The 25,026-nt window shown below is 53.9% G+C and overlaps 1 protein-coding gene across 1 annotated transcript; it reads left to right on the top strand.

The window, feature by feature from the left end:
- The first annotated feature begins 318 nt into the window (after positions 1 to 318).
- Positions 319 to 1,896, top strand: LOC143350180 (uncharacterized). The gene has a single exon (XM_076782092.1). It carries the CDS (start codon positions 319 to 321, stop codon positions 1,363 to 1,365), a length of 1,047 nt encoding a protein of 348 aa, XP_076638207.1. The 3' UTR covers positions 1,366 to 1,896.
- The last annotated feature ends 23,130 nt before the right edge of the window (positions 1,897 to 25,026 follow it).

Below are 25,026 nucleotides of genomic sequence, written 5' to 3'. Positions count from 1 at the left end.
GCAGCTACAAAAAAATACGTGTCTAATAGATTTATGAGAACCACATAAATGCGAAGTTTCATCAAAATTGGAGATTTACACCTCGGGATGGTCCTTTGTCAGACGAAAGGCATCCGTGTCGGAGTATGTGATTGTGTTTCCTGGTTATTCTAATTAAGATACTCAAAAAGTACATCTTCTGACTCGCCACGCCTGGAGGCAAGTGGAAGGAGTATTTTCACGTTTAAATTGGTGAACAGAATAGAGTCTATTCAGGATAAGGGGAGTTTTTCTTTCCTAAGCCCCCTGGGCTTGGGGAATCATAGGAACGACGCCATCATGGACGTCGACCCGCCGGCAGGGAGGGGGAAAGCAGGCCCCGGAGAGGAGCTACGGAAGCATAGTACTGCATTGAAACGTAAAGTTCCTATTGACGCTGATCCTACATCCAGCGAAGAGAAAAAAAAAATACTAGTAAACACTGACCCCAGGACAAACATTACACCGAACCTCTATCCTGGAAATTACCAAGGGACCGCCACAGTGGAAATAAAAATCTCAAAGGAAAAGTCTGTAAATACGAAAGCACATAACCTCATCTTTATCGCAAGGGCGGTGAGTTCCCTCAAAGCTGGGGCAATCGACCTGAAATTAAGAGGCCCAGCAGGTGTTGAATTCAAATTCCCGAATAAAGACCTTGCGAATGACTTTGTTCTTAATAATTCACTGGCCAAGGAAGGATTTCAAACGTTCATACCCAAATTAAAAATTGAAAAAACAGGTCTTAGCAGAGGTGTTCCAACGGATGTTACCATGGAGGAGTTCATGGAGGAGTTCATAGAGCAGTCCATCTCTCCCTGCCGAATCTTAAAAGCCCACCGGATGAACAGGAAGACTGTCAACAAGGAAACCCAAGCATGGGAATGGACCCCCTCCGAGACCATCTTGGTAACGTTTGAGGGTGTGAGAATCCCGGATTATATTAAGCTGTTTGGTCTCTACAACGTTAAGGTTCACACCTACGTAGAACCTATTAAAACCTGCTGGAACTGCCTCAGGTATGGTCATTCCACCAAGTTCTGCAGAGGTCATAAGGTATGCAGGGATTGCGGCCAGCAAGCCACAGAAGACAGACATGAGTGCCCCATCACCTCCCAAGAGAGCGTATGCCATCATTGCAAAGGAGATCATAGAATTTTTGATCAGTCGTGCCCCACCTACCTGAAAAACAAGAAAATCAAGGAAATCATGACCTACGACAGCCTAGGCTTCTGGGAGGCCAAAGAACTAGTCAATGAGCCTCTTGACTCTCTCAAATCCAAGCACATCGACAAACAGGCAAGTAATCCTCCGTTATTTCCAGAAACTGCAACCAGTTTTCTCTAGCTTAAAGAAATATCACTGAACAAACAATTTCACCTTAAATCTTTTGGCGGCCAATGCAGGCCTCTTCCTACAAAGACACCATGGTCACAAGGAATACTTAACATAAAAAGTAGCAAAGGCAAAACTAGCATCCATAGCCTGAATAACACTGAGCAACAAGATAAAGAAAACAAACCTGCGGAAAGAGCTGCTACCAGCGGCTTGACTTTCCAAAAACTTGTAAGCTTAAAGCGCACAGAGCCAATCAAGGTAAAAACTTCACCAACGTCCTCCAATCCTGTAAGAACCGACACTCTAAAGAATCAGCTATTAACCTCACCAACCGTAGTGCCAAAATCACACTCCACTCTAAACTTAAAACAATATAAAGGATCATCGAAGATCAAAAACATTAATGGATCATCTCAGAATTCTATTGTGGAATTGCAGAAGCATACTAAATAAGACCAACGATCTCGATAGAATTATCAATGACTACGACGTCATAATTCTAGTAGAGACTTGGCGCAGGGAAAACTACGCACTGAAGAAAAAGAATTTTGCAACAATAAGGAAAGACAGAGTAGGCAGCCGCAGAGGTGATGGTGTGGCCCTGCTCGTCAGAGACAACCTTCAATTCAATACACGGAGGGACATAGAATGCAAGGATCAAAGCACAGAGACACTAGTTATCCAAATCATTAACCTCTCTACAGAACTGACAATAGCGGCCTGCTATTGTCAATTCCTCCAAAGGTTAGCCAGCAGAGGCAGCTTTGCCATTGGAGGCGACTATAATGCTCATCAGCCTACGTGGAACTGTCAGGACAACAATTCTTCAGGAGAAAAATTATTTAAGCTTATCAGCGACCACAACCTAGTAATCCACAATGTGGACAGTCAATCCCACATCGGTGGCTTTAACCAATGTAGCAACAACCTAAACTTGATCGTCACAAATCCGGAAATAACACACCTCATCCAAGCACGGCAACTAACTAGAAGACGCATACGGGTCAGACCACTTTCCAATTAGCTGTCAAATTAATGTACAAAAGGCAATCTACAGACCCAAAAGCAACAAAATCTCCTCAATCAAAACCAACTGGGAAGGGTATAAGGAGGAAATGGATTCCCATTTCTTCTCTTTCCTAAGTCAGGAGTTCGACTCTCTCAACGCACTCCTAAAATACAACATTTTTTTCAACTACGCAAAACAAGCGACGACCAACCATACTCCAGCAAAAAGAGCAGCACGATTTCATCGCAGCGACCCTGCCAAATGGTGGGATGTAGAATGCGACAAGGCCGTCAGATTAAGGAAGGCAGCCCTAAAAAAGTGATGGTACACGTTGAATATGCAAGACTGGGTCAGCTACAAAAAACAAGTCGCTGTCACCAGAAGGATACTGAAAAGCAAGAAAAGGCAATCATTCAGGGACTTCGCAGCCAGCCTAAACCATAGAACCAATCTATCCTATCTCTGGAGAACAGTTAAAAACTTTAAGAACAGATGGGTGAACGCGACTGTCTCAGACGCATCAGGAGACCAGATAAGAATAAATGAAGATGCTGCCATCCAGAAACTATGTCCACCATGGCTTCCGGATAGACCTCCGGATGACTACAGTTCAGCCGAAAACATATTTCTCGACCAACCTTTTAATTTCACGGAATTTCTACTTGCAGCTAGTCAATGCAAAGAGGCGTCTGCTCCAGGTCCAGACCTAATTGAGTACAAAATGATCAATCACCTGTCAACCAGATGCAAGCTGCTTCTGCTTGACATTTTCAACCGGATCACTCAATTGTGCCGGAGGACTGGAAAGAATCCCATACACTCCTAATACCTAAACCAAATAGCAACAGTCTAAGACCAATCGCTCTCTCCTCCAATCCATGCAAATTCTTTGAAAGACTCATCAACAATAGGCTACACTGGTGGTGCAAATACAATAAAATCCTTCCTAACTCTCAATCTGGTTTTAGAAAAGGACGCTCTTGCCTTGACAATATAGGAATACTCACCATATTAGCAGACATAGGACACCGGACGAAAAAATATACCCTTGCAGCACTCCTGGATGTCAGCAGTGCATTTGACAACGTGCAAAGAAGCATCCTCCTTCATAAACTCGCAGAACACAATATTAAGGGCAACACTCTGCATTTTATTTCACAGTGGATGTATGAGAGAAGAACTAGCTTCATTGGAAATGAATACTTGGAAAAAAACTTCAAGAATCTAAAAGTATACAAAGGCGTTCCTCGGGGGGGGGGGGGGGGGGGGGTTTCTCAGTCCCCTGCTCTTTAACTTGTACACAGGGAGTATCACAGACAACCTCCACGAGTGTGTGCTCATCACCCAATATGCAGACGACATTGCAATAGTTACACAGGACACCATTTTTCAAAATGCCAAAGAACAACTGACAGAAGCCATCACTACTATCAAAAACAATCTGGAAAAAATAGGACTACAGCTTTCACTGGCCAAAACAGAAATATTTTCATTCAACAACTCCCCAATGAGACCTCTACAGACTGATATTTGCATAGACGACCATACCATAACAAGTAAACCGACAGCAAGATTTCTAGGAGTATACATTGACCAGCATCTGAATTTCAAGGCACACTCACGAAGAATCCTCGTTCAAGGCTTTAAAATGCTAAATGTACTAAAATTTCTGAGAGGAACATGGTGGGGGTGTGATCCTGAAACCCTAATTCTGATTTACAGATCACTAATGCGTGCCAAAATAGAGTACGGCATCATGTGGTACTATCCACGTGATAAGAAAACGAGAGGGCAGGTAGAGTGCGTCCAAAGTAGTGCCATAAGAATAGCAATGGGATACAGAATCTCAATCCTAAAAAACGTGATAATGGCAGAAATCAAAATAGTCTATCTAAAAGACAGAGCTACTTTCTTAGGGGCCAAGTACCTCACTAAATGCATCTCTAACAGCTCACACCCCTTTCTTAGCATTGCACTGCAGTTCTGCGAGACCTACAGAATGCAGCAGCATAGAAGTAACCCGCACCACATAAGGACAGACCTCTAGTAAGAAGCCTAAAAGCAAAAGAGGACTTTATACCTCTCATAGATATTCTACCTGATTTTCTACCCAACACAACAGACTACTCCACACTTGTATTTCAGCCAGAAATAGCCATTTCCCCCTCTAGAGCTCTTCAAGCCACTGCAAGAGCGGCAGAAGTCTTTTTAGGTATCGTAAATACCTTCTTCAGAAACCACACAACGATATTCACTGATGGGTCCAAATCGGAGGACAGTCCCGCTGTTGGCGCAGCCTGCATTGTGCCCCAAAACAGCTACAGCGAAGCCACGACATTCCCAAAGCCTGCCTCCGTCTTCACGGCCGAATGTGCAGCCATGAAGATAGCAGTGGAATATGCTCTCAGAAACCTGACAAAGTCATACTTAATATGCATTGACTCGCTCAGTGTGTTACAAAGCTTGCAAAAAGTTCCGCTCACACCTCAATCCAACAAATACATAGCAGAAATCAAACAAGGACTTAAAACATTCAGGGAAAAAACAAAAACGGGGGAGATCACACTCATGTGGGTTCCCTCGTACAGCGGAATTGAAGGCAATGAGCTTGCTGACTCACTTGCCAAAACTGCCTCACTCTCCCCATCAAACTGCTGCATCCCATACACAGACATCACACAACTCTTAAAAGAGAAAATTGACCGTGTTTCAGAGGAGGAAAGTGCAGGGAATTTATAAAGGGACCCTATTTTTCAAGGAGTTCTACCATAGATCAAGACGCCCTTGGTTTTATAACACGAAACTTCCAAGACGGACCACAGTCTGGATAAACAGAGCTCGGGCTGGTCACTACAATCTCGCTGCTTCTCTTGCAAGGTGCCACATCACTGCAAGCTCGGCTTGCACCTGCGGGTACAGTGAGCAGACCTTAGATCATATTCTGTGGCACTGCTCCCTGATGAAAGGAGCAGAGGGAAAACATGATAAGAGGCCTGAAACACAACACCTGGAAACCACCTCACCGTATTCAGACATATCTGCAACAACCCAACATTAAGGCGCTCCTTATCATTGATGCGTTATTGTAATCTGTTTCATCAATTGTGATGTCTGTTATTATAATCTAGACATAAGTAGTAAAATAAGTTCAAATAATCTAAGACTGACTAGGTTAAGTAGGCTAATACTCAAGGTTTGTACATACATTTATAAGTGCAATTATTAAAATAATAAAAAAAAAATGTTTTGAAATAATCTAACCGTTTTGTCGGTCTGTCGTCACTCTTACGTTTTGTCTTTTCTGCGGTTGTTTTTTTGGGGCTCGTGGCTTGCGGTTCGATTTCCAACGTGTGATCAATTCTTTATTTCTAACGCAATAAATTTAGTTTGTGCAAACTGAATTGTGGCAATCTACCCTTTAATGTCCTAACCATTTAACAGAAATCTTTCCCACTTCGGATAATATGCCCCCGGCAGGCGATCACGGACAACGGCCGCCAATTTGAAAGCGGGGAATTTAGCACCCTGCTGCAGGAATACCACATCGACCACCGGAAGACGCCGCCCTACACTCCGCAATGTAACCCCGTGGAGCGGACCAACCGGGTCATTAAGACCATGATCGCCCAGTTCTGCAACGGAGACCACCGCATCTGGGATGCTTGGATCCCGGAGCTTGCGTTCGCCTACAACACCGCCCAGCATAGCGCCAACGGCCAAACTCCGGCCTACTTGAATTACGGCCGGAAGCTCGCAGTACCAGGAGACCCAACCCGGTCAGACCGCCCGGTAAACCCGGACACCCGTCACGAGGCGCTCAGCCGTCTCCAGGACGCCCTCCACCTCGCTGGGCAAGCCATGGCAGCCGCCACGTCACGCCAAGAACGGTACTATAACCGACGACGGCACGACTGGGCACCGGCCGAGGGAGACGCCGTAATGTGTCGCATGCACCCGCTTTCCTCCGCCGAAAAAGGATTCAACGCAAAACTCGCGCCAAAATACGCTGGGCTATACCGAGTGCTGCGCGCCTTCGGCCCAACCGTGGTACTACTGCGAGGACCGCGAGGCAAGACGATGCGTGCGCACCTACAGGACCTCAAGACCTGCCCCACCACCGAGGACTTCGGTATAAAAGACCGACCGATCGACCCAGGAACCCAGATCCACGGCCATGAACCGACCACGCGGACCAGCTCCAGCCACGTCAGGGCCGCTCGGACAAGACCAGTCGCACCGACCGCTAGAGTCCCGGCCCCGCATCCGGGCAATCGAGACGCTGCCCGCCGTTCCACCCGAACGCCGGGGACCGCCACCCGCGGAGGTCAACACGCTCCAGGACCAACGGGCCGCCTTCATCGGGGCAGTACCCGCCCCGGCGGTCACCAACAGCAGCCGGCCCACCGCACAACGCCGGACAACACGGGCCAGCCCCGTCACGCAGACTCGCCACCGAGTAGCCGGACCCGCAAAGCCGGTCGACGCTGGGAACAGGCCGCCATCCGGCACCTCGGACCGACCTGCACCAGCCCGTACCAGCGCCAACGCCTCCGCCACACCGAGCAGAGCCGCCATCCGGCGCCCGAAGCTGGCCCCCGCCAACACGAGTAGACCGGGAGACACAAACGGAGGCCCCCGGCCCGCCACCGCGACCACCCGTCGCCAACGCGCGCCAACGACAGCCCCGGCTGCGGCATACCACACCGGGTACCTTCGTCCTAGACCTGCCGCAGGTCACGCAACGGTACCCGGCGGCCAGTAGCTGGCATTCCGGCGTCTGAACCCGGACCATTTTTTTTTTTTTTTTTTACGTGGGGAAATACTCATGGACACCCCGAGGCCCTTAAGTAGGGGAGGGCCTCGGGGTAGTGCCGGACTCCTACCGGCTAAAACCCCACGGTGACCGTCCTTGGGCGCTGCGGCGGGGGACCGGGAACTCTAGTAAGACGTCATAGAGTCCCCCGCCGCGCCTTGCCTGTCGAGGCTCATCCCGGGGGGAACCACAACGTGTCATTCCCCCCTAATTTCTCCGCCGCGGACGCCAGGTCACCCGACGCCCGCGGCCCCGGGGCTGACTTCGGTGCTCGGGCCCCTAACGCCGAGCACCTGCAGCCCCCACGGGCGGCCCGTCCATCCCCCGGCCATCGACGTGGTGGCCGGAGGTGAAAGCTGACGGGCCGCCCCAACTCTTCAAGAGCTATTGAAAGGGGCCAGGAGGCGAAGATCGCCTCGCCCTCGCCCCTCTCCGAGCCCTCCCTCTCCGAGCGGGATGCGCGGCCTGCTCGCGCGCCCGCTCGGCGGCCTCCTTCTGTGATATAACTACCTCACAGATGGAGGCCACCACTTGCCATGTCCTCTCGCTGGCCACCATTTTGCCAACTACTGTGGGTGACAGTGTGGGTGACGAAAGAATCGCAAAGATAAACACTGCCGAAAGGCAAGCGACCGCGAGAGCGAGAGTGAGAGAGAGAGTGAGAGCGTACGCGCGAGCGAGAGAAGTGTAAAGGGCAATAGACGCCGAAATCGGTGTGGCAATGAACGTGTGCGAGAACCCAAATATAAGAAAGCGAACGATAGAAGACAGGTTCAGAGTGTATTATGCGAGCGTGACGTATAGAGAAATTGCGAAATAAAAAACCTGTGAGTGCACCGAGATTACGAGGGATAATTCTCTAAATCGACATCACGAAACCATATCCCTACATACCGTGGCCAGCGAGAGGTTCCTCCCAGCTTGCTGTTGCAGGACACGGTGCTCATCTGCCCACGCTGGGCAGGCTGCCAGCGTGTGCTGCGCCGTGTCCCGAGGGTCTCCACAATGGTGGCACACCGCCGTCGCCTCCTTCCCGATTCGACACAGGTACTCCCCAAAGCAACCATGCCCGGTGAGCACCTGTGTCATCCTGTAGGACAGCCTACCCGGTTTGTCCTGCCACTCTTGCCAATGTGGCAGGACTGCACCAACGGACCGTTGTGTGGCTCCACCAGTCTGAATGAGTTGGTGGAACCACATAAACAAAACGGTCCGTTGGGCATGGCGCCTCGTCGCTTCGACCGCTTGCCTCCTCTCCTCTGGCGGCCTCCCAGCCTCCTGGAGCCCCCTCGAATGGCGGAAAACCAATTGGTTTCTCCAGGCTAGGAGCTCCGGTCGCCGCCGAGCCGTACCGCGTCCCTGATCACCCTCATTGGGTGGGCGACGCGGACGGCTTGGTGGCGACGGTATGGGGAGGGGGCGACGGGTCCCCACCGTTCTCCTTGTTGGAGCGCGGTCGGGGATTCGTCGCCGTGGACTGGGGGCGAGTCGCTGTGGTGGGGTGCTACATTTCGCCCCGTAGCGGTCACGCTGCGTTCGAGCTGTACTTGGCCGAGGTCGCGGCATGCGTGCAGCGCTGCGCGGCCCGGCCGGTGCTGGTCCTGGGGGATTTTAATGCCAAGTCGGTGGCTTGGGGATCCCCCAGGACCTCCGTTCGCGGCGGGATCCTGGGCGATTGGGCGGCGGGGCTCGACCTCCGGGTATTGAACCGGGGGTCGGAGCACACATGCGTGCGGCGATATGGGGGGTCCATCGTGGATGTTGGATTCGCGACCCCCAACGCCGTGCGCATGGTGTCGGGTTGGCACGTGGTCGCGGGGGCAGAGACACTCTCCGATCACCGGTACATCCGGATGGAGGTCTCTGCCGCCGCGAGTGCATCCCGACACGGCCGCCTGCGTGGCACCCCACCACGCCGCTGGGCGCTTCGGCGCCTGGACAAGGACGCCCTGATGGCAGCTGCCCTCGCTGCAACTTGGCCGCAGGGAGCGGCCGAGTTGCCGAGCATAGAGGAGGAGGTCGCCCGGCTCGGAGCATTGGTCGCGGGTATTTGCGACGCGGCGATGCCTCGGGTCGGGCGGGCTTCTCCTCGCCGGGCGGTGTACTGGTGGTCGGACATGATCGCGGAGTTGCGAGTCGCGACTGTCCGCGCCCGACGCCAGTACACCCGCGCGCGCCGTCGTCAACGTACAGGCGACGGCGTGGCGCGAGCGAGGGCAGCTGATGACCTGTATGGAGCATACCGCGTGGCGCGGGTTGCTCTGCAGGTCGCCATCAAACGGGCCAAGACCCGGGCATGGAAGGAGCTCCTCCAGACCCTTGATGACGATCCATGGGGGCGCCCATATAAGGTGGTGCTGAATAAGCTCCGCCCGTGGGCGCCCCCCGTCACCGAGGGTCTTGACCCCCGGCTGCTGGAGGACGTGGTCAATACACTCTTCCCAATTGGGGAGAGGGGACCGCGTCCTCCGGCGGCGGCGGCTGTCCCAGTGGAGTGGACGGCCGAGCTGGGGGTCACGCAGGAGGAGCTGGCAGCGGCCATCAGACGGCTCGGGGTTCGTAACAAGGCCCCGGGTCCGGATGGTGTGCCCGGCCGGGTTTGGGTCTTGACCCAGGGCGTCCTTGGGGCCGACCTCAGGCGGTTGTTCGACCGCTGCCTGAGGGACGGGCGATTCCCCCCCAGTTGGAAGGTGGCGAGGATGGTCCTCCTCCGGAAGGAGGGTCGGCCCGCGGAGTCTCCCTCCGCATACCGGCCCATTTGTCTCCTCGACGAGGTGGGCAAGCTCTTCGAGCGAGTGATTGCTGCCCGCCTCGTCGAGCACCTGTCGCGGGGTGATCCCGGTCTGGCCGACTGCCAGTTCGGTTTCCGGGGGGGCCGATCGACTATCGACGCGATAGGTCGTGTGAGGGCCCTCTCGGGGGCGGCCGTCTCCCGGGGAGGGGTGGCATTGGCAATATCCTTGGATATTGCCAATGCCTTTAACACCCTCCCCTGGGAAGGGATAAGGAGGGGACTCGAATATCATCGAGTCCCCCCTTGTCTCAGGGCGGTCGTCGGGGATTATCTCTGCGGCAGGTGGATCGAGTATCCGGGCCGGGATGGTGATATGCGGAGGGAGGTGTACTGCGGTGTTCCGCAGGGGTCGGTCCTCGGGCCACTCCTGTGGAACATCGCGTACGACTCGGTGTTGCGGGCCGGCCTCCCCGACGGCGTCAGCACGGTGTGTTATGCGGATGACACACTGGTGCTGGCCGTCGGGGCGCACTGGGGGAGGGCCATGCGTCGCGCGGAGGAGGGGTCGCAACGCGTCGTCGACCGGATCAGGGGGATGGGGATGACGGTGGCGGTCCATAAGACCGAGGTGATTGCGTTTCATTCACCTCGGCAGGATCCGCCACCCCCTCTGATCCGGGTGGGTGGGGCTGACATCGAGGTGAAGCCCCAGATCAGGTATCTAGGGCTGATCCTCGATAGCCACTGGCGTTTCGAGGAGCATTTCCGCTGCCTGGTCCCCCGGTTGGAAAGGATGGTTGCGGCTCTGGGCCGGATCCTGCCCAACCTGGGGGGCCCGGCGGGCCGAGTTCGTCGCCTCTATGTGGCAATGGTCCAGTCGTTGGCCCTATACGGGGCCCCCGTCTGGGCGGACGACCTGGCTGCCTCCCGGCGCAGCATGACTATGCTGCGTCGGGTGCAGAGGCGCATGGCGCTCAGGGTCGTCCGCGGGTATCGGACCATGTCACATGAGGCGGCGACGGTTCTAGCGGGGATGCCGCCCATGGACCTGCTCGCGCGGTCGCACGCGGTGATGTACCGGCACCGCGTCGACCGTCGCGCGGGGGTGGGGGCGGTCCCGGGCGGGCAGGAACCTGCTTGGGGCGATTTGAAGCGCCAGGCCCGGCAGTCCGTGTTGCTCGCGTGGCAGGAGCGGCTGGCTCTGCCAACCGCGGGGCACCGGACTGTCGGGGCGGTTCGGCCACTCCCGAAGGAGTGGCTGGACAGAGGCCATGGCAGCCTCACCTACCGGATGGCACAGGTATTTTCCGGGCATGGCAGCTTCGGAAGATACCTGTGCCGGATAGGGAAGGAGCCGACGGCGCGTTGCTGCCACTGCGACGCTGAGCAGGACACGGCGGATCATACCCTGGAGGTATGCCCCGCGTGGGAGGGGGAGCGCCGTGTCCTGGTCGGCGTCGTCGGGCGGGATGTCTCGCTGCCGGGCGTGGTGCGCGCCATGCTCGGCAGCGAGGAGAAGTGGAGGGCCGTGGCCTCCTTCTGCGAGAACGTAATGTTGCAGAAGGAGGCCGCGGGGGTAGGGAGCGCGAGCTTCAGCGGCGCGCTGAAGCTCGCGCTCGTGCGGTGGCCCGAGGTCGTCGCCCGGTCGCGAGGCGTCGCGGGCGGCCGCCTCGGCGTGGCGGATGACCTAGGCTGGGAGGGGGGTCCTGAGGGGACCCTCCTCCCGCCAGGCGGCGCCGGGTCGGACCGGTTGGGGGTAGGAGTGCCTCCCCCTACCGGTCCGACGCAAGTGGAGGCACCCTCGGCGGTCTGGTGCGGCCATGAACGCCCGGCCGCCGAGGGGTGGAAACGGGGTCGCGGGCGGTTGCGAGTTGGGGCTCGCAGCCGCCACTAAACGCGGCCCCGTCCCGCCGCTATGAGGCAGTGTGTCTACTGGGGGGACCGATTGTCCCCCCGGGGGATGGGCGCGAAAGCGCGGGCACGGGGAGGATACCGGAAGAATGCTTCGAGCGATTCCCGGTATCCTCCCAAAGCGTGCCGAAGGGTCACCGTGGGGTTTTTAGTGGGTAGGTCCCGCGCCTGTCGTTGTACGGGCGCGGGGAATCCCACACACCCCTCCCACCTCTCCCCAAGGAGGTGGGAGGGAGTCTTTCGAAGATTTTCCCCACGACAAAAAAAAAAAAAAAAAAAAAAAAGGCTAGGAGCTCCAGGGGCGGGAGACACGCCAGGGTAGTCGCCGCCTCGTGGGAGATGGTGCGATACCCTCTAACAACCCGGATTGCCAGCCGACGGTTGACGCGGCGCAGCATCTCCGTGCTGCGCCGGCTGGCATCCAGTTGTGGGGCCCAGATTGGGGCCCCGTAGAGGGCAATTGAACGCACCACCTCCACATAGAGGCGGCGGACTCCAACATCAAGCCCCCCGATATTCGGAAGAAGGCGGCCTAACGCGGCAGCCGCCACGGGGGGCCAAGCGGTCGAAATGCTCGACGAAGCGCCACCGGCTGTCGAGGATCAGGCTCAGGTATTTCATATGGGCCTTCACCTCGACGTAGGCTGTCCCAACTCGGATCCGCAGGCCGGCCAGCGGCACCGCACGGGGGCCAAGTTTTTGAAAATACATGGCCTCCGTTTTCTGGGGTGCCACCTCTAGGCCCAGCCTGCGGATTTCGGCGACGACGGTGGCCATCGCCATCTCCGCGGCGCGCGCTGTCCCTCTCCAATCTGACCCGCTGACGAGTATCAGCGTGTCATCGGCATAACACGTCAGCGCCACGTCAGCGGGCAGAGGGGCTCCCAGTACCGAGTCGTACCCGATGTTCCATAGCAAGGGCCCAAGAACCGACCCCTGCGGAACACCGCGTACGACTCCCCTCCGCATGTATACTCCATCCCGGCCGGTGCAACTGATCCACCTGTCGCTAAGGTAGGACCCAACTATCCTCTTCAGGTATGGGGGCACACGATGAAAGTCTAGCGCCCCCATAATCGTCTCCCAGGGTAGGGTGTTAGAGGCATTGACGATATCTAGCGATATCGCCAGAACCACTCTACCCTGGGAGGTGGCCCCCTGAGAGAGGGACCGGACCAGCTGGACGGCATCGAGCGTGGAGCGTCCCTCTCTAAAGCCGAATTGGCAGGGGGCCAAGTCGGGTCCTACTGTGGACAGGTGGTTGGAGAGGCGGGCAGCTACTATGCGCTCAAAGAGCTTGCCCGCCTCATCCAACAAACACACCGGCCGGTTCGCGGAGGGCGTACCTGCGGGCCTTCCCGCCTTCTGGAGAAGGACTAGCCGCGCCGCCTTCCAGGACGAGGGGAATACCCCTCGACGGAGGCAACCGCTCAGCAGCCTCCCGAACCGCGGACTTAAGACGCCAAGGGCACAGGCCAACACCTGTTGACCCGGAGCAACCCTCCGAAACCTCATCCGACGAACGACCCGGCCCATCTCCTCGGGGGTGACCTCTAGTTCCTGGGATCAGAGGGTTGGGTCCCAGGGTTCTCGAGGAGGTGGTACCCCGACCCGGTTAGACCTCGGGAACAGGGTTGATACCACCTCCTCTAAAAACTAGAGGTCGAGGTCTGAACCCGGACCAGTTACGGGTGCAACTCCGGCCTGCCCGGCCGAACAACCCGGCACCAGCCGCCGGCCACGTGGACGCCCGGCCCGCAGCCGACCCGCCGCAGCCCATGGACCTGGAGGTCCTGGACGAAGAGTGGCTGGAAGCCCTAGGCCTAGGGCCCTAAGTTAGCATGTAAGACCCCCCCCGTAGGTTTAAGTACCCCGTTAAGTATGTAAATAGAAATAATAATAAATAGCGAAAAAAAAAAGAAACCAGAACATCAGAGAGAGGCAGCCGAGTGGGACCGCGCCCCCGGAGGAGGGGAGGTGGTGTAGCGGCAAACTTGCCGACCGTAAGTCGCTACCCACTCTCTTCTCTCTCTCTCTCACTCGCTCGCCTTCTCCCGCGCTCTCGCGCACGCCACCGACCACCGCTAGGTAGCCGTCGGCATGACGCGCCGCCCGACTCCCCGATAAGGCCGCCCAGGTGGCCAACGACGCGCGTGCGCTCCCGCAACGCGAACAACTCGCCGCGGGTATAAATCGCGAGCGCGGCGCGATATCGGGGAGATCGCTCGAGTCCGTTAGCCTGGCCTCTTCCGCCGATAACAGCACAGAGCACCCGAACCGATACGGAGCGATTCTTACATTTTTGTCAACTTGGTATTCCGCCAACGGAGCGCGTCAAAGCAGAGTGCGTCCGCAGCTGACTTTGACGCCCACAGCACCGTTTAGCCCACCGTCCCGACGTCGTGGCATCTAAGGCCACGAAACGCGGACATCCGGCCACCGGTAGGGACTAGTGCGTCCGCAGAGCCCCTCTGGATTCACGGCCTCTCAGCCGAGGGAAGGGTGGAGGTGCGTCCGCTGCCATCCGACCCCACTAGTCGGCGATCCCTACTCCGCCTCCTGACATCCTCCTACCCCAGCGAACCAGTGTAGCGGCGAACGAGCACGAGCGAGTGGCCAGCCTCGGCTGGCCCCCAGAATAGGGATCTTTATACCCCTAGCACAGGAGCGAGCGAACCCGGCGTACCGACTGAGCCGGCAAAAACCGGGGAACTCATCCGGAGTTCCCGTTACAAGCTGAATCCAAATGACCTCGAGGTAGTTGCTGTCAACGGGGCCATCATCAAAAAATACGGCCAGAAAGTTCTTTCTCTTAACCTCAACCTCCATCGAACATTTTACTGGTCCTTCATTATTGCAGATATCCAAACAACTATCATCGGAGCAGACTTCCTAGCCCATCATGCATTGCTGCTGGATCTGAAGGGTCGCTGCCCCATTGATTCCATGACTTCGTTGACCATCAAAGGCCAACTCTCAAGGGCAGCCATCCACTGCGTGTCCAGCATTGAACAGGCGAACTATTTCGGCATAGAGCACCCAGGCTACAAAGAGCTTCTGCGTGAATTCATTGACACCACGAGGCTCAATTCAGCAGTTGCCACCAATGCGAGCAACGCTGTTGCTCACCATATTGAGACAAATATTCACAAATATCCACATGGTGCCCAAGGAACTTGGTGGCTGGCGAATCACTGGGGACTACAGGAAGCTCAATTTATGCACCGTCCCAGACCGGTATCCTGTCTCACATGGAGATGACATTCTCCAGGGTCTCCACGGTTCCTCTATATTCACCATCATTGACCTTTTTTTTTTTTTTTTTTTGTACGTGGGGAAATCCTCATGGACACCCGCGGGCCGGCGGGTAGTGCCGGACTCTTACCGGCTAAAACCCCACGGTGACCATCCTCAGATGCCTGGCGAGGTACCGGGAACTCTAATGAGACATCACAGAGTCCCCCGCCATGTCGTGCTTCTTCAGGCCCCTCCCAGTGGGAGCCACTCCTCCCACCGCATTCCCACTCAACGACCACATCCATCTGGATCTCATCGAACTACCGAAGGTTGGAAATCTTCAATATTGCCTGATTACCATCGACAGATTTAGTAGATGGCCACTTGCTATCCCACTGACCAACATGTCGGCAGATACAGTTGCATCTGGCTTTTACACTCAATGGGTTTGCCAATTCGGAACGCCGCTCACCATAACCATAGACCAGGGGCTTCAATTTGAGTCAACCCTTTTCTCATCCCTCGCTCAGCTACTAGGTATCAAATGCAGCAGGACCACACTATACCATCCGCAATCGAACGGTATGGTAGAGCAGTGGCACCGCACGCTGAAGGCCGCTCTCATGTGCAACTCACGAACACCTTGGCTTGACATGCTACCAACCGTACTTCTTGGTCTCCACACCACCTACAAGGAGGACCTGAAAGCATCTCCGGCTGAAATGCTTTTTGGTACGTTACTGCGTATATCTGGTGACTTCTTCGTTTCAGACAGTATTCCAGCGGACTCCCAAGTCTTCATTAGGAGCCCTCAGGGGCTGCCAGCCTTTCAGCTGCAGTACGGGCTTAACGAACCCGGGGTACCCGAGTCATACACACACCGTAAGCCTCCTGTTGGTCGTCACAACGACCCATTCACAATTCCCTATTGGTTTTGTGAATGGTACGTGACGGCAGGAGGAACGGGGGTCTTGGCTTAACCGCCTGGGCCACGAGTATGGCGACTCTATAAAATCGCCCTCCAATCCTAAGCTATGGTGCGCGGCGATGGGATGCATGGTTGGGGGAGAAGGCCCAATCCCAAGCGACCACCTCCGGGGAACCTGCCGAACCCCCGGAGTATTAGGCTTACCCGGGTAAGGCGGCTCTGCCCGGGTGGACCTTTATTTCCGACCATCTCGTGGGATTATTATGGATACAGAAAATAAAATGGGGATGGGGCGGGTTTTGTCGGTTGGGGAGGACGGAGACGGGGTTGGGGTTAGGGTGGCGGCGCTCGCGCCCCACTCAGCGCCAGGTCCGGCTTCGTGGAGGGTGGAGGAGGACGACGAGACGGCGTCGGTCTCGTCCTTCTCCTCCAGCACGAGCCACATAGGCTCTAAGAGGAAGAGGACGGGGCAGGCCGTCGTCGAGGTGGGCGGGGCGATGAGCCCGTCGGTGAGGCTGAGTTGCCTCAGGGACGAGGTGACCGAGGAGATATCGGAGAGGATCTCCTCGTCCCTGAAGCGGGTGGAGAAAGTCGCCGCTGCCTGAGCCTTTAAGGGGCAGAAAAGCGGTGGCGCGGAGGCCCTGAAGGCCGCGGCGGAGGAAATGAGGGAGGCGGCGCGGGAGCTCAGAGGGCGGAACGCCCGTCTGCAGCTCCTGTTGGAGGAGGAGCGACAGGGGAGGAGGAGGGCAGAGGCGCTGTGGACTGGGGGGGAGTTGCCGTAGTGGGGTGCTACATTTCGCCCCGCAGCGGTCGCGGGGGTGCATCCCGGCACCACCGCCCGGGTGGCCGCTGGGCTCTTCGGAGCCTGGACAAGGACGCTCTGATGGCAGAGCACTTGGCCGCAGGGGGCGGCCGAATTGCCGAGCATAGAGGGGGAGGTCGCCTGGCTCGGACGATTAGTCGCAAGCATTTGCGACGCGACGATGCCCCGGGTCGGGCGGGCTTTTCCTCGCCGGGTGGTGAACTGGTGTTCGGCCGCGATCGCAGAATTGCGAGTCGCGAGTGTCCGCGCCCGACGCCAGTACACCCGCGTGCGCCGTCGTCAACGAACAGATGATGGCGTAGTGCGAGCGAGGGCAGATGACCTGTATGAGACATACTGTACGGCGCGGGTCGCCATCAAACGGGCCAAGATCCGGGCATGGAAGGAGCTCCTTCAGACCCTCGATGACGATCCTAGGGAGCGCCCGTATAAGGTGGTGCTGAATAAGCTCCGTCCGTGGGCGTCCCCCGTCACCGAGGGTCTTGACCCCCGGCTGCTGGAGGACGTGGTCAATTTCTCTTTCTCTTCCCAATTGGGAAGAGGGGACCACGTCCTCCGGCGGCGGCGACAGTCCCAATTGAGTGGGCGGCCGAGCTGGGGGTCACGCAGATTGAGCTGGCCGCGGCTATCAGACGGCTCGGGACGCGTAACACGGCCCCGGGACCGTATGGTGTGCCTGGCCGAGTTGGGGTCCTGACCCAGGCCGTCCTTGGGGCCGATCTTAGGCGGTTGTTTGACTGATGCCTGAGGGACGGGCGAATGCCCTCCAGTTGGAAGGTGACGAGGATGGTCTTCCTCCGGAAGGAGAGTTAGGTCTGGGTTACACAACAATAGTACTATCACCATCCACCATGCGACATGCAAATCTAGGGAGTTATGGCCAGCGTCCGTAGCTTTGGCGCTGCGCATGCTATCGCGCTTATAGCGACGAAGAGGCGAACTGTCTTTCACACCAGCGGCCAGGCAGCTTTCTTTGTTCGAGAGAGGAAAAACCCTTACGCTTCACGACACGAACGGCTATAGTCGCGCCATTATCCTAAGCCTAGTTTCCAAGCCTCGAGCACGTGCATTGTAGGAGTAGTGTTGTGTTGTTAAAATAAATATAGTTAAAACCACATCCGCTGTTTCTTTGAACATACTTGTTAATATAGTATTAGTATTATAATTGGTGACCCTGACGTGATATAAGCGGATTACACAACGATACACCCACGTGGTGAGAATACCGACCGAAAGATCACCAGCACGCGATGTCTCCCAATTACCCACGATTCATCCAGCATTGCAACCGCGTCAGACCACGAGTTCCGAGGATGCAACCTCGAAACCACCACAATTACAGCAACAAGCATTATACGACACGGATTACCTGGCTGCAGTGAGTAAACCTCAACTACCCGCATTCATGAAAGAAAGACCAGATATTTGGTTTTATTTAATCGAGGCTGAATTCGTCGTGGCAAAAACGCGCAGCGACGACGTAAAGTACAATGCAACATTAAGAGCTCTGGACCCCGACACGTTGCATCAAATAACGGATACAATCTCCACGCCGTCCACGACAAACAAATACGTGACTTTGAAACAAACAATTATTAAACGAGTTGCCGAGACCAGACAAAAACAGATGTACCGACTCCTCAATGACCTTATTCTCGGTGATAAAAAACCGTCGCAATTGCTGAGGGAGATGAGGGACCTGGCAGCCGACAGCATCAATGAAGAGATGCTACACAACCTCTGGGTGAGTCGCCTTCCAAACTCAATGCGACCACTCCTTATAATTTCAGACGCACTAAAACTCGATACGTTGGCGGAGATGGCTGACCGGCTAATTGAAACGGTCACATTAAGTGAGCCAAACTTACTAAAGCCACTGAGCACCGTGGCAACAGCAAACCTGCCTGAAAGGCCAAAGACACCGCCTTCATCAGCATTGGCGGCCCAGTTGGCTGAGCTACAATCTGCCATGGCGTTTTGCATGAAAACAATTCTGGACGTACAGAAGTAGCAGCAGTAGATGTGTGGATTTGCCCGTTCTAACCATCGAGGGAGATCACTTTCAAGGAGCCGAGACAGGGATCGCCGAAGCCCAAGCCAACAAGGTCCTTGTTATTACCACCGCCGGTTTGGTCAGAATGCCAGACGATGCAGTACACCGTGTACATTCAACACCACCAGCAACCAGGGGAACTAATCACGCTGTCATACGTTCATGCGGTAGGCCACGATAGCGTTATAAGCACCGCACTCTCAGCTGACATTAGACTGCATCTGCATGATCGATAAACCCACCAGCGATACCTGATTGACTCGGGATCAGTTGTCTCATTGCTACTGGTACGTCTATTCAAAAACCGCTCATGCAATGCTAACTTAATCTTGTTTGTAGCCAAGTTCACACCGATATCAACATATGGCCTACACGTAAGCGATGTGGATTTGGGACTACGATGAAAATTTTCTTGGTCATTCATTATAGCCGACGTGCCTGAACCAATCTTGGGTGCAGATTTCCTGGTGCAGCACGATCTCCTGATCGATTTAAGGAATAAACAGCTAATCGATTCCATTACTGGCTGTACGTCAAAGGGATTGATCATTCAGGCCAACGTGCACAGCATCTCCACGATTAGCACGACTATGTTATATGCTGATTTACTGACTTAATTCGTCAGCATCACCAAACCCAGGCAATTTACACCAAATGCCAACAATAAGTTCAGTGGCACTATCATCACTACAGGACCACCTGTGGCTGAACATGTTCGCAAGTCGTTTGGCGAGAAAGCAACCGCAGCTCGCGCAGAGATCCAACGACACCTGGACAATGGGATATCCCGTCCATCTAACCGTGCATGGGCCAGTCCGATCCACCTCACAAAGAAAAAGGATAATACCTGTAGCGTCCGGTCGTACGCACAAGAGAAAGTTTTTCTTTCGTGCAAACGGCCCACGTAATTTACGACTCTCGTTCGTCGAAGCTGTTTTTGAGGAAGATATTTTCCAAACACGCGTAACGAATGCCTTCAGTAAATTCCCTCAACAGCAAATAGAAACCGTCGTAAATTAGGGATTTCCGGAGGACACTCGACGCATTCCCATCGGAGTTTCGCTAAGTGGGCCCAGCGCGGGTGGCCCGAAGGAAATCTTGCAGTGAGGGCGCAACGTCGTCCCCCTCGATCACCACGCCGTTTCGAAAACAAGCACGCTGTGGGCGTAAGAAATAGGCGGTGATTTGGGGAAAATAAACGGCACTGATTGGAAAGGCCCAACGCGTGGTGTTAACCAATCAGGGTTGTTTAACAATTTTACTAGTGCGAACGTGGGGTCGACACGGATGGAGAAGCAACGAAACGGGACTTGGTTTTGCGCGCTCCAACGAGTACCATATCTAGTAAGAATAAAAGTATTTTTGTCACCCCAACGGTGTTTCCTACATTGACTAACCTACTCCACATTGGTGACCACGACGTGATCGAGTGTAGGAAGTGACAATTGTGTTGTTTTTATTTTGTTATTTAAGTACTCGTAAGTTCCTGCGTAAAGACAATGCAGTCGGCCAAGTCCGAACCAAGTGCCACGAGCCTGGGCAGCGTCGCGACGCCCGAGGTAGAGCACGTCGGGATAAAAGTGCCGCCGTTTTGGCCGGAGCAGCCCGAAATCTGGTTTTGCCAGGTGGAGGGTCAATTCGTATTAAGTGTCATAACGGCTGACTCTACGAAATTCTGTTACGTGATGTCACACCTTGAGCCAAAGTACGCGGTGGAGGTCAAGGACGTACTCGAGTACCCGACAGCCACTGACAAATACGAGACCCTGAAAAGGGAGTTAATCCAGAGGCTGTCTTCTTCGCAAACGCAGCGGATTCGGCAGTTGCTAGAGAAGGAAGATATGGGGGACAGGACACCGTCCCAGTTCCTACGACATATGCAGGGTCTCGCTGGAAAAATCGTATCGGAGAACTTTCTAAGGACGCTTTGGGCCAGCCGATTACCGCCGATGACGAGAGCCATTGTGAGTGCACAGGCCGACTTACCGCTGGGGAAACTGGCGGAAATCGTCGACCAGATTCAGATAGATGGATAGCCGCCGTAGCGGCAGCCCAGGTAGGTTCGACCCATGACGGCGTTATGGAGAGATTGGTGCGACGGCTGGAGGCGATGGAGCTCCGGATGAACGAGTTTAGCCGATCGCGAGCTCCACGTAGCACATCACGGAACCGCCGCAGATCCAGGTCGCGAAGAAGGAGTAAATCACCCCAGCAAATGGAGCATTGTTGGTATCACCGGACGTTCGGGGGCAGGTCGACGAAGTGCCGACAACCGTGTACTTACGGGTCGGGAAACTCGACCACCCAGCACTGAACGCGGCAATCAGTGATGGACCACGGACCTGCCGCCTTTTCGTCCTCGACCGGACACATAACGAGGAGTACTTAATTGATACGGGGTCGGACCTGTGCGTGTATCCACGCGCATTCATCAAGGGTCCGCTCCCCAAAACCAAGGGCGAGCTGTTTGCTGTCAATGGGTCGATTATCCCGACGTACGGGTTGAAGCTGGCAAACCTCGACCTGGAACTCCGACGCGCCTTTGCCTGGAGTTTCATCGTGGCTGACGTCTCGAAGCCGATTTCCTGGCGCATTTCGGCCTCCTGGTGGATCTACAGGGAAAGCAGCTCCTCGACCGGAAGACAACTTTGGCCACGACGGGAAGGGTTGCCGCCGTCGACGTACCGTCGGTCAAGGCCATCGTCGGAGACTCTCCCTACGCCGAAATTTTGGCGGAGTTCCCAGCTCTCTTGCGTCCGACGATCCACGGGGAACGGCAGATAAAGCATGACGTTGTCCATTATATACAAACGATCCCCGGACCTCCGGTATTTTGCAAACCGCGCCGGCTATCGCCGGAGTTTAAAACAGCCAAAGCGGAATTTGAGGATCTATTGAATCTCGGTCACATCCGTCCTTCTAAGAGCCAGTGGGCTTCCGCCCTGCATATGGTTGCTAAGAAGGATAACGGATGGAGACCCTGTAGAGATTATAGATTACTCAATGACTGCACAGTCCCAGACCGTTACCCGATCCCGCACATCGAGGATTTTTCGAGAATGTTATCCAGGAAGACAGTCTTTTCGACGATAGATCTGGTACGGGCATACCACTAGATCCCGGTCCACCCGGACGACATCCCGAAAACCGCGATAACGACGCCATTCGGGTTATTTGAATATTTAGTTATGCCTTTCGGGCTGAGAAATGCCGCGCAGACGTTCCAGCGGTTTATCGATACCGTCGTTAGGGGACTTGATTTCTGCTACGCGTATCTTGACGATATTTTGGTAGCGTCGGATAGTGAGGCGGAGCATCGAGATCACCTGCGCGCACTTTTCTCACGTCTCGAAGGATACGGCTGTTACATATGCCGAACGTTTCGTTCCCTAATTTTTCTGTACCACTTGCGTGCATTAGGAAAACGCCCTGCTACTTATCTACCCTTTGGAATGTAGAGTCAGTTCTCACGAGATGCAGCTGCTCAGTGACTAACGCAATTCGGAGACTACCAAATATGGTAATGTCTAACGTGCATTTAAATCCACCCCCACGGATTTTTGGGTATATAAACCCCTTGATTTTCTTACTCGGGGGATCATAATCGTACCGTCACGTTAGAGTCAACGTCACGTCTCTTGTCACGCGTATACGATTTGATAGTCAGTTGTATCTTGCGAGATCGGGCTACCGTACCCTTTCGTATCAAACCATATAGAATCCGTGAACCGGCATAAATTCTATTGCGGCCTTTATTTCCAACTGACATACCCCCACATCGCCAGTGCGTCAACACCGTGCAAGGTCATTTTAGGTAAATATAATCATTCTTTGATCGCGACATAAGATACACGAAACACTTGTATTTTATTTGTTGATTTAAGAATATATCTACATTTATTATCAAATCAGAGTTATCCAACTTCTTTAACCCATAATTATATAAAGCGATTATTATTAGTTAAACGTTCCCATAATAATATAACCTTACCGCTCGGGTTATATTATACTTAATAATTCATAGTTACGAGTTGAATTAACACATCCCCAAATCCAAATACAACCTTTTACAACCTAGTGGCTCCTCGATTACGCATCGAGTTCGTCCACGCAATCTATTACCATCCCAGCGGCTCCCTGATTACGCATCAGGTTCGTCCGCATCCTACAGCTCCCTAATTTCGCATCAGGTTCGTCTGTAATTTATCCAACTTCCCAGCAGCTCCTCGATTACGCATCGAGTTCGTCTGCGTTTCTTCCAACCTCCTAGCAGCTCCCCGATTTCGCATTGGGTTCGTCTGCGTCGTTATCAACAATCCTAGTGACTCCCCGATTTCGCATCGGGTTCGTTCACGACGTTTCACCCTCCTACGGCTCCCTGGTTTCGTACCAGGTTCGTCCGTACGTGACTCCATCCCAGAGGCTCCCTGATTTCGCGTCAGGTTCGTCCTCGTTATCAACTATCCTAACGGCTCCCCGATTTTGCATCGGGTTCGTCCGTGTACCTAACTAACAAATTGATACCATATTCCATACTCTCTCTCGCACTCGCCAGCCACGCGCGCTGCACGGCCCTAGCTCGTAACACGGCATAATAGTTAACCGGAACAAGTGCGTGTTTGCGAAATCGCAGGTAAAATTCTTAGGTTATACGGTCAACGCTGAGGGTACAAGGCCATTAGCCGAAAAAGTAAAAGTAATAGAAGAATACCCAAAACCAGCGACAATTAAACAATTGCGCGGGTTCTTGGGTATGGTAAACTTCTACCGTCGATTTATACCCGGCGCCGCCGCATTGCAGGCCCCGCTTAATCAACTGCTGCGTGGACGCAGGTTGAAGGGCAACGCTCCCGTCCAATGGACGAGTGAAGCGGAGTCTGCACTAGGAAGTCTTAACCCTTTTAGTGCCGGACGACGATATATCGTCGTTTGCTACACTTGCCAAAAGTGCCAACGACGATATATCGTCGTGTGTGTAATAACGTCTTATTCTTCGCATTACGAGACAACTTTATCTGTTAATAAATTTATAAATGGTCTAATTTGATTATAAATAATCAAATTTTGTTGACAAAGAATTTGTAAACCGATTTGGGTCTGACATTTTACACATTCTATACCGGAGTGTGCTGGGACCCTGTTTACGCTGGAGCGATAAGATGGACACTCGACGCCAGACACTCTTCTAGCCCCCAAGTTGAACTGTTTATGATAGTTATCTGAGAGTTCGTATGCCACGACTTCATCGAGGCTAAGGTCCTTCTTTCAATCTTTGCTTCACTTTTATAGAGAGAGTTTCTAACCCGTGTGCTGTGACGTTCTTTTGTGACAAAAACCGAGACGTTTTTCAACAGTTTTCTTCAAAAAGCTGTGCCCTTTTCCAAATATGGAGGACGAAGAAATAGTTCGGTTTATTAGCGAGCTTGAAATAAATGAAGAAGATTCTGATAGTGATGATAAGTTATGTGTACCGAGACGACGGAATGTTCGCCAAATACTAAGCGATAGTGAAACTGACCAAGAAGAGGGGCAAGATGTACATATTAGCGATAGTGAGGAATCTTTTAGGGATTTCACTGAAGTTACTGTTGGAAATGATACGCAATATAACCCACGCCCATTATTTTTGGAAACAGTGGGTCCAAAACATATGCCACCGAAGAATTCTTTACCTATTATTTATTTCAATTTATTCTTCACTCTTGAATTTCTTGAGATCTTGAAAACAGAAACAAATCGGTACGCAAAAGCATTTTTCGACAGCACGCCCAGAATATCAATTGCATCTAGAACAATGGACTGGAAGAAAGCCACAGTTCCAGAGATAAAGGCTTTTATAGCCGTCTTACTCGAGATGGGAATAACCCGTAGACCTACAATGTTTAGTTACTGGTCAACAAACCATAGGTATATTCCATGGTTTGGGCAAATTATTATGTAAGTTCTTTCATACTGTGGACAATACAACCTTAGCACCACGGAACAGCCCAGACTACGACGCAGCAGCAAAATTTGAATGCGTTGTTGCACATGCAAATAGAAAATTCAGGTACTATTATTCACCGAATCAACAGCTCAGCATAGACGAATCATTGGTAGGCACAAAGACCAGATCATCACTAACTCAGTATTTGCCGAATAAGAAGTACCATAAATGGGGGA

Source organism: Colletes latitarsis, chromosome 14 (genome assembly GCF_051014445.1).
Source record: "Colletes latitarsis isolate SP2378_abdomen chromosome 14, iyColLati1, whole genome shotgun sequence".
In the NCBI taxonomy this organism is placed as follows: domain Eukaryota; kingdom Metazoa; phylum Arthropoda; class Insecta; order Hymenoptera; family Colletidae; genus Colletes; species Colletes latitarsis.
Note: the sequence above shows the minus strand (reverse complement) of the source record. Positions and strands in the feature narration are given on the sequence as shown.

Bases quoted from the DNA above. Each gene is read 5' to 3' on its own strand.
- LOC143350180 (XM_076782092.1), top strand. From the start codon at position 319: ATGGACGTCGACCCGCCGGCAGGGAGGGGGAAAGCAGGCCCCGGAGAG.